General features: G+C 44.0%; 1 protein-coding gene across 2 annotated transcripts in view; it reads right to left on the reverse strand.

The window, feature by feature from the left end:
* CRYBG3 (crystallin beta-gamma domain containing 3) overlaps positions 1–8,109 on the reverse strand; it is a 124,852-nt gene extending 116,743 nt beyond the window's left edge. For both annotated transcript variants that reach the window (XM_084989099.1, XM_021070691.2), the window contains exon 1: positions 7,768–8,109. Coding sequence is in view for 1 of the 2 variants with exons in the window: in XM_021070691.2 (XP_020926350.2) it covers positions 7,768–7,916 (149 nt within the window). In the remaining variant the exon portion in view is untranslated. The remainder of the gene's footprint in view (positions 1–7,767) is intronic.
* Positions 8,110–8,805: the final 696 nt, after the last annotated feature.

An 8,805-nucleotide genomic window follows, 5' to 3' on the forward strand; every position in this document is an offset into this window, starting at 1 on the left:
CCAGGGATCAGATCGGGAGCCACAATATCAGCCTATACCACAACTGCAGCCTTGTGGGATCCTTAACCCACTGTGACGATCTGGGATCAAACCAGTGTCCCAGCACTGCAAACACTGATCCCTTTGCACCACAGAAGGAACTCCAAAAGCTTTGTCATTTTGACAGCTATATAATATTCTACTTCGTGGATACACCATGATTTAACAATAACTCCACTACTGATGGGACTCAATTTTTCATTTCTTGCTTACTAAAATAACACTGCAATAACTAAACTTATAGAAGCAACCTTAGGTTTGTTTGCAAACTGTGCACGTCCAGTCCAGTGGAATTCCTAGAAGGGAACTGTTAAATCAGAGTATGTGAATGCATAATATTGATAAAACTTGTAGAACTGCCCTCTGAAGTGGTATATCAATTTGCATTCCCACCAGTAGTGTATGAGACTTCCCATTTCCCCACAACAATGTCTAGTTTTGATTATTAAACAGGTGGAATATGGAATGTTGCTATAGTCTTAATTTCTATCTCTTTTGAAGGAGACTGACTCTTTTTATGGATTTAAATGTAAATTTATAAATTGTATAAATACATATATTTTCCTCTCTCAACTGCCAGGACTATAAATTCTTTATCAAACAGAGCACTGACCCAAGCCATCTGGGCAGATGTCCAGCTGTATGCCATTGTCTTTTATTTCCATTCCAAACCATTTTCCAAAGACCTGCCTTCTGTCTGGGTCTTCCCAAGCTAAGCAGAGGCAGCAGTCACATAATTCTGTAGGCATTGAATTCAGGGAAGAGGAATCTTATTCCTCACTCTACAATATGCTGTGAGACTTCTGCTTAGTTATTGGACCTCTCCAAGCCTTAAATTATATATCTGTAAAATAGAGTAAAGATTCCTCACTCATGAGGTTGCTTTGAGGATTAAGTGAATATATATGTTTAAAGCCCCAAGCATAGGGCTTGAATCTTATTAGGGCCTCAGTTAAGGGTGATTTAGTTTTGTCATCACTAATCTGTCAGGCAAAGAAAACACCTGACTAAGCAAAGAGTTGTTTCACTGCTTTGGGATATTTCCAATTAAATACCCCCAGGAGTTAAACATTGAAAGATAATCCCACTGGGGTTGTGCCAGTACTTGGCCTTCACAACTGCCAAATAAACATTAAGGATGAGTTGGTTCTGGTCAGAGTCCCTCAACTCATTTCTAACAAGATCAAGCCATTCTGTGTAAGGATCTCCACTTCCTTGGAATGCTGATTTTTGAAAGGATAACTGTAAGTATTCTGCTTCCATCTAAGACCTACTGAGACAAGGAGGAGCAGGGGGTACTGAGGGAAAGCCCTTGCATTTATCCTGCTGGTACAGTTACTAGCACATGTCAGCACTATTCTGCCTTGGCAAAGGATGCTCATCAAACTATGCCCAGAGAAAAGTTCACAGTGTGAGAAGATATTTGCAAAGCCCAATGAAAGTCCTCATATAATGTCTGACACTTGTGAAACAATAAGTGTGTTCTGAACCGGAGTTCCCGTCATGGCTCAGTGGTTAACGAATCTGACTAGGAACCATGAGGTTGCAGGTTCAATCCCTGGCCTCGCTCAGTGGGTTAAAGATCCGGCGTTGCTGTGAGCTGTGGTGTAGGTTGAAGATGTGGCTTAGATCCCGTGTTGCTGTGGCTCTGGCACAGGCCAGCAGCTGTAGCTCCAGTTCGACCCCTAGCCTGGGAATCTCCATATGCCATGGGTGTAGCCCTAGAAAAGGCAAAAAGACAAAAAAAAAAAAAAAAAGTGTGTTCTGAACCAAACAAGTCACACACACCAAGTACATGTTTGGCTTATAATGAGCTCATCTGGAAAACAGAGATGTACATGTTTATTTCCTCCACTAATTCAGGACCTCTTTGAGGGGAATTTTGGTCTTATATTCATCTTTGTATCCCACTTATTCGCAACATACTCAACACTTTCTAGTTATTCAAATTTATGGAGAAAAGATTCAAAATAAATATGCCTTCTTTAATTTCATGCTGATCTTTTCAGCAGATAGCCTGGGTTACTTTCCTGAGTTTCAATTTACACCAATGTCTGTTTTCTTTTCCTATTTTTTTTTTTTTTTTTTGGCTGCACTCATGACAAGTTCCTTCCTGGGCCAGGGATCAAACCCAAGTCACATTTGTGACCTGCACCATAACTGTGGCAATGCCAGACTCAACCTGCTGTGCCACATGGGAACTTCGGACATCAACCTGTATTTTCTTGCTACTACAGCTGCAGTGGCATTTCTGATATATCTGCACATCAGTGTATTTCATCAGAACTCTGGTTAGAAAATGAAATAGTTTATTGAGGGCATTATTATTTTCCGCTTATTTTACAAAATATGGTATTATTCACTTTATATGTTTTCCACTGAGATGAAAAAAATAACCACCCCCCCTTTTTTCAATAAAGCCTTAAGTTTTTTGTTTTTGTTTTTTTAATCTTTTTGCCTTTTCTAGGGCTGCTCCCGAGGCATATGGATGTTCCCAGGCTAGGGATCTAATCGGAGCTGTAGCTGCTGGCCTACGCCACAGCCACAGCAGCTCGGGACCCGAGCCGCGTCTGCAACCTACACCATAGCTCATGGCAATGCCGGATCCTTAACCCACTGAGCAAGGCCGAAACCTCATGGTTCCTAGTTGGATTCGTTAACCACTGAGCAACGACAGGAACTCCAAAAGCCTTAAGTTCTGATTAAATTTACCACAGGCCAATCTAGGGTACATGTGCAACTCTTAACACATTTAGTGTGTACAACTGAGTTAGTTTTCAGGGAATGTCGTGGACATGAAACAGAATCCCCAAGCTAGACACTGAGCAGACATGCTGTTAAACCCAAAAGACAAACTCTCACTTGAAAATAAGTATAGTTTCCACTCCCTAAAACAGTGAATCTTTCTACTCCACTGCCAAAAGTAAGTTCTGTGCTTTCCCTTTACCTCAAAGCTCAAGATTCTCACAAAATACACACAGCTGAGGACTTTGGCAATTTTCCAGGCTTCTTTGCTGCTATAGGCATGAATTACAGATGTGGTCCTTCAACACCATATAAGTGTGTCTTATTCCACTAAACTAGTTACCAATTATTTTCTATAGTACATTCAAATCAATGAAAATACAATCACCATGAAAATTCAGAGAACAAAGCTCATTTTCCTCATAACTGATGCTATGGTCAATACCTAACTTGAAGGCCAACAACTCTCATGCTGGTACCAGGGTCAGTATTGACTATTTTTATGAGACTTTCTTCTGCACTTCAGCCAATTAGCATTCTGGCTCCACCCATTTATCAATCACACTCCGCCAGGATGAAAAGCAACAATTCCCTGAACTTTAAATCAAGAACCAGACATTCTGTTTAGAGACATTTACTCCCCTTCTCCCATGTTTCAAAAGGCCCACTTTGAGGGTGACGGGTACTACTCCTGCTAAAAGCCACTAGTAAGTGCTTTAATGCTCCATCAACAGAGATTCGCTCCCTCACCTGAGCTATGTAAAGGGGACACCAAGGTGAATGAGACACAGCCCCTATCCTTGAGTCTAGTGATCTTGTCTTACCTTCTATCAATGACACTGTATTGGGACACACTCAAAGGAATAGCCAAAAAGACTACATGTAAAATGGGCCACACTGTCACCCTTTCTGGAACAAAGGAAGGAAAGGTTCAGCTGACTTACATATTCACACGTGTTTTGAAGCATAGTTTAGAAGGGTGGTGGGCAGGATGGTGTGGAAAAAGAATCAGAGCTTCAGAGTCAGAGAGACCTGGATTCAAATCTCACCCCTGAAACTTACTCCTGCCATGATTTGGGGTAAATCATTCTCCACTGGGAGGGCAATTACTCCCTGGGTGGAGGTGTTTGGGGTTATCACAATGACTGAAGAATGGTTCTGGCAATTAGTGGGTGGGGCCACAGATGTCAAGTGTCCTGCAAAGGATGGGAGAGTCTAGTTCAACAAGGATCTGTTCCACCCAAGACACCAACAGTGTCTAACCACTAATAACTCTCTCACCATGTCTCCTCAATTGTCAGAACAGTGATATGCACACCAACCTTCCAGGCTAAGGGTGACATTAAAATAAGATGCTGCAAATAAAGGGAGTCAGCCAAGGAGGATGTGCATAGTCAGCCCTTGATAAATGCTATTCCAGCCTCACTATTCCCCTCTTAAGTTACAAACATTGTAAGGAGCTCATTTTAGACATGTCCACCATGTGTGATACAGCAAAGAAGTAAAACTGAGCAATCATTTTCTCAAAGCATGAAAAGGCAGGTAATCTACAAATTTCACAGTTTAGCACATATAGAGGTTCCCAGGCTAGGGGTCGAACTGGAGCTACAGCTGCTGGCCTACACCACAGCCACAGCAATGCCAGATCCAAGCCCCTGTCTGCAACCACAGCTCATAGCAACGTCAGATCCTTAACCCACTGAGCGAGGCCAGGGATTGACCCGGCAACCTCATGGTTCCTAGTCAGATTCATTTCCACTGCACTATGAGGGGAACTCCTCACTAACTTTCTTATCACCTCTTTCACTCTGCCCCACTAACACATATATCCCCCAAGAGATCATAACCCTTGAAGGCCTTCGCTCAGCCTAGATGACCTATTGCCTATTTCTATCTTCCTGGCTAATGCCTTAAAGACCCAGGTAAAACCACCACCTCTACCATGAAGCCCTCCCTCTTCTTCCCTATCACCTCTGTTCATTGCATGAGGTGTTCATTGTATGCTCATAAACCAAACATTCCAACAGTGAGTTGAATTCACTGCAGTTTTCATCTCTATATAATCTAAAGCAAAGTAATATAAGCATTGTCTGGGTCTGGTCAACCACCCAAGAATAAGTATGGGCAAGCAATTCAACTGTTAACACCTGAACTCGCATATATATCAGTGTTGATGCAAACGGGCCTTCCTTAAGTGCTGCAGGTTAACAAGAATAGAACAGCAAACACAGTATATAAATGATGTGTTCACACCAAATGATGCTGAAATAACTTAGAGCATACCATAAAAGCAAAAGTTGTCCTAGGGTTCAAATAGGGAAATATTGGGAAACCTGAATCATGGTGTAGTGCAGTCATGGCAACCTCCAAAGGCCTCATTCATGTTTCAGTTGATACCACATGCATTTTCTGAGGAGCCAGAAAACAGTTACAATGATGCTGTAAATGTCACTTTTATTGGTCTTATGGTTATGCTTGTGTTTAATTTTTAATTCTGTTAAGAAATTGTTAAGGAATTCTGTTCTTCAGGAATTTCATTCCATTTGTATATGTGTAAGTTACATCACAACATTCACATAAGTCCAAAATGGCAGTGCAGAAAAGGAGAATGTACAATACAGGTTTGAGAAAATGCATTTCATTTTGAGTACACTGAAAAGCCAGAATGCAGACATTAATCCTTAATGTATGTTAAGGGAATTCAGAGTTGCAGGCATTGCACAGGACTTAACACTTGTACATCGACTGAAAAGTAGCTACGTGACTTTGGGCAAGTCTCTTTATCTCTGTATTTTACAGTAAAATGAGACACAGGTTTGTCCAACCTCAAGTGTAAAATTATTAAAAATACTCTATAAATTGTAAAGTGCCAGACACACCATAGGTGTAAGGATGACTGTTTCCTAGTGGTCTTCTCAGCTGCTCCCAGTCTTTGAAAGAAAGGAATTTTTTCTCAGTCATCTTTACATCCCCTCCACATCAAGCCCCTCCTGTCTGCTGAATGGGACTCCCATGCATCTAAAATCACCAATCTCCCACTAAAACCAAAAGTTTTCACTGCCTCTAAAAGAAGTAGCCAAAATACTCTTCCACTTTGAAATAAGATCACAGTGACAAATCGCCATTCTGTTTCCAATCTTGTTAACACCAGGGAGTTGTGTTACTAGGACATACAGTGCTACCAAGTGTTTCCATTTGTTTCATTAAACTTTCATTAAAGGCTTTGTGTTTGTTTATATCCTTAAAAAAAAAAAAAAAACTAAGCTCATTTAAAAGGTAAAACACCCACACAAAGGATTATCTGCTATCCCCTTAACATCTGGCAAGTTCTAAAAAAGATGAGGACAAAATTAGCATTCATACAAGTACAGTTAAAGTTCTCATTGTCAAAAAGTCACAGTCTGTGCCTCTCTGGAGATAATGAGAATGGAAAAGTGGTAGGCAGACAAGAGTCAAGCTGCTGGAGTGGTGAGCACCACAGAAAAAAGATTAGATTTGAGAAGTGCCTAAAAGGCCAATATAGGGCAGGAAGGCAGGCAGGGTTTTAGGACAATTCTGATATGAACCCGAAATTGGCCTGACCATTCCCTTCTAACATTGACTCTAAGTTTCCAACTTTTGCTGAGTCTACTTGGAATTCCTTTTAAATACTGCTTCATATTATCCAAGATTCACAGTGTAGTTAGTGATGGCAGGCACCACGGGCTGTCTACCCACACCAGCATTCTGACATTCTGGGTGAGCCCTGTCAGACTTCAAAACTATTTTTAACTACTGTGTAACTCTGAATTTTAAATTCTCTCTTAACAGGGCAATAATAGCAGATGCTTCCCAGGAGAAGTTTACCAATTATAACAGGAGCTTCCTTGGAAAGATGTGGCATTTTATTAACAGATGGTCAGAATGAAAATGCTTCACAAGCAGGGAAACTAAGGAATACATAAACGAACAGAATCAAATCATAAGACCTGAATGAATACCACTGGAATCAGCTCAGTCACAGTTATATATAGTTCTGTTTCCTATCCATTTTTCTTTGAACCCCTTGACTAAGTCTTTAACATCTGAAGTAAACATAGCTTCCTGGAGAGCGTCCTTCCAATCACATGAGTGATCTCCTAGTGCAATGGGAGGAAAGAGGGAGCTAAAGCCTCTCATCAAAAGTTTAAAACAGCGAGATGCGTATCACTTAATCTCTCTCCCTCCCTCAAGACAGATGAAAAGACTCCGGAACGGGTATTTTTATTAGACATGAGTTTTTAAAATTTCGATTTTACAGCAGCAGGTGGAGGAAGGAGAAAGACTGCAGAGAAGAAGCACGTTTTCACTACTGAAACTAAGACAGCTCGAGTCCTGGTTTCTGGAATCTGTCTGGGAACTTGAGACAGATGTTTCCGAAGAGATATGGGAAAGAAGGGTGGTATCATTTGAATGTCAGGCAGAGATAAACCTACCGAGGGGTTTAAATTTTGATGGAGTCTTGGGAACTCAACATCACCACTTAAAAATCATTTTGAGAAACTCTGAATAAGTTTGCAAAATACCAGCCGAGGAGATGGCGCTCCAAAGCGTTACATTTCCCACCCGAGTTGATTTCGGATCTCGCCCTCCTAAGCCCTGGCGGCCGGCTACGCTCACAACTGTTTCGCATTACCGCCGGCAGGACGCCGGGGGACTCGCTTTTGCCACAGAACTTGGAGAGCAGACGCGAGTGTGGGACGCGAATAGAATCACGTCCGGGGAGGGGTGGGGGGCAGGCAGAGGCTGGCCCTGGGCGCAGGTCGCGAACTTCACCCGGATTTAGCAAACCAAGATATGCGGCAAAGGAACTAGGCAAGGAAGACGAAACTTGGGCAATGGAGGAAGGAGAACAGAAAGTGGCGAGCGCAGCCTGGCCAAGAGCGGCCAGCTGTGGGCAGTAGGGCCAGGAGCCCCGTCCCGTGAGTCAACACAGGGCCACCGGACGCCCGCCGTAGCTCTCACCTGGCAGCGCCCCGGCCCGGCGCGGGCGGCTGGCTAGTCCCCGGCTTCTCCTCCTCTTCCTCTTCCTTGTCCCGGGAAGGGCTTCGGGGAGCGAAGAACCGGGAGAAGCTGTGCCAGGGGGCGCCGCCCCTTCTCCGGCCGCCGGACATCTCCCTGGCGCAGCAGTAGGTGCACTGGGAAAGCGCGAGGCGGTGTCCTGCGTCCGGAGCCTGACCCGGCACCGCGGGACCCGGCTAGGGCAGGACCGATGCAGGGCCACTCAGTCCATCCCGAGCGGTAGAGGCGCGGGCGCGTTGCGCTCCCCGCGCGGCTCCTTCTCGCGCTGGGCGGCCGCCCCTCCTCCCGCCCTGGCCTAGCCCGCCTGCCCGCCCCCCTGGGAGGAGCCAGAGGCCGCGGTCCCGCCCCAGCCCAGCCCCGCCAGGCTTCCTCGCTGCCAGCCGGATCCCTGCTCTAAGCGCGCTCCTGAGACCCGAGCGGAACGCGTAACCCCGCGACGCCGGGCTTTACTCTCAAACCAGTTCAGGCTGCCAGACTGTCTTTGCACTCAGTTTTCGCTTTCTATTAACGATTTGTTTTTCTATCATTCAATCAGTGCATGGAACTTTTGAAAGAAGTTCAGGAGCTAAAGTTTGTGAACACACCTGGTAAACTTCAGTACCAGAGTGCCCTGGGCTAACATTCAGCTAACGAACAGCTATTCCCTAAAACAATTTCCACCAGGTTGCAAAAGATGAGGTTACCTACGGCTGAGTCTCAGAAGCAGGGGGCGCCTAGGTGCCCGTCTAGGTCTGTCAACAGCTTGCTTCTTGTTCCGCTGGTTTACTACGTGTGGAGAAACTTATCCTAACACAGACATGCTTTATATTTCTCACACTCCGTGTTACATTCTACATGGCTAACCCTATTGCAGAAGACAACACTGATCATAACTAGCAGGTACCTACTTTATAGCGCAGGGAACTATACTCAATATTTTGTAATAATTTATAAGGGAAAATAATCTAAAGAAGAATTCAGATGAATCACTTTGCTGTACAC

This window comes from Sus scrofa, chromosome 13 (assembly GCF_054392235.1).
Source record: "Sus scrofa isolate SSC_HxYL_T2T_F1_AM1 chromosome 13, Sscrofa_HxYL_maternal_Yorkshire_Landrace_v2.0, whole genome shotgun sequence".
Classification (NCBI taxonomy): Eukaryota; Metazoa; Chordata; class Mammalia; order Artiodactyla; family Suidae; genus Sus; species Sus scrofa.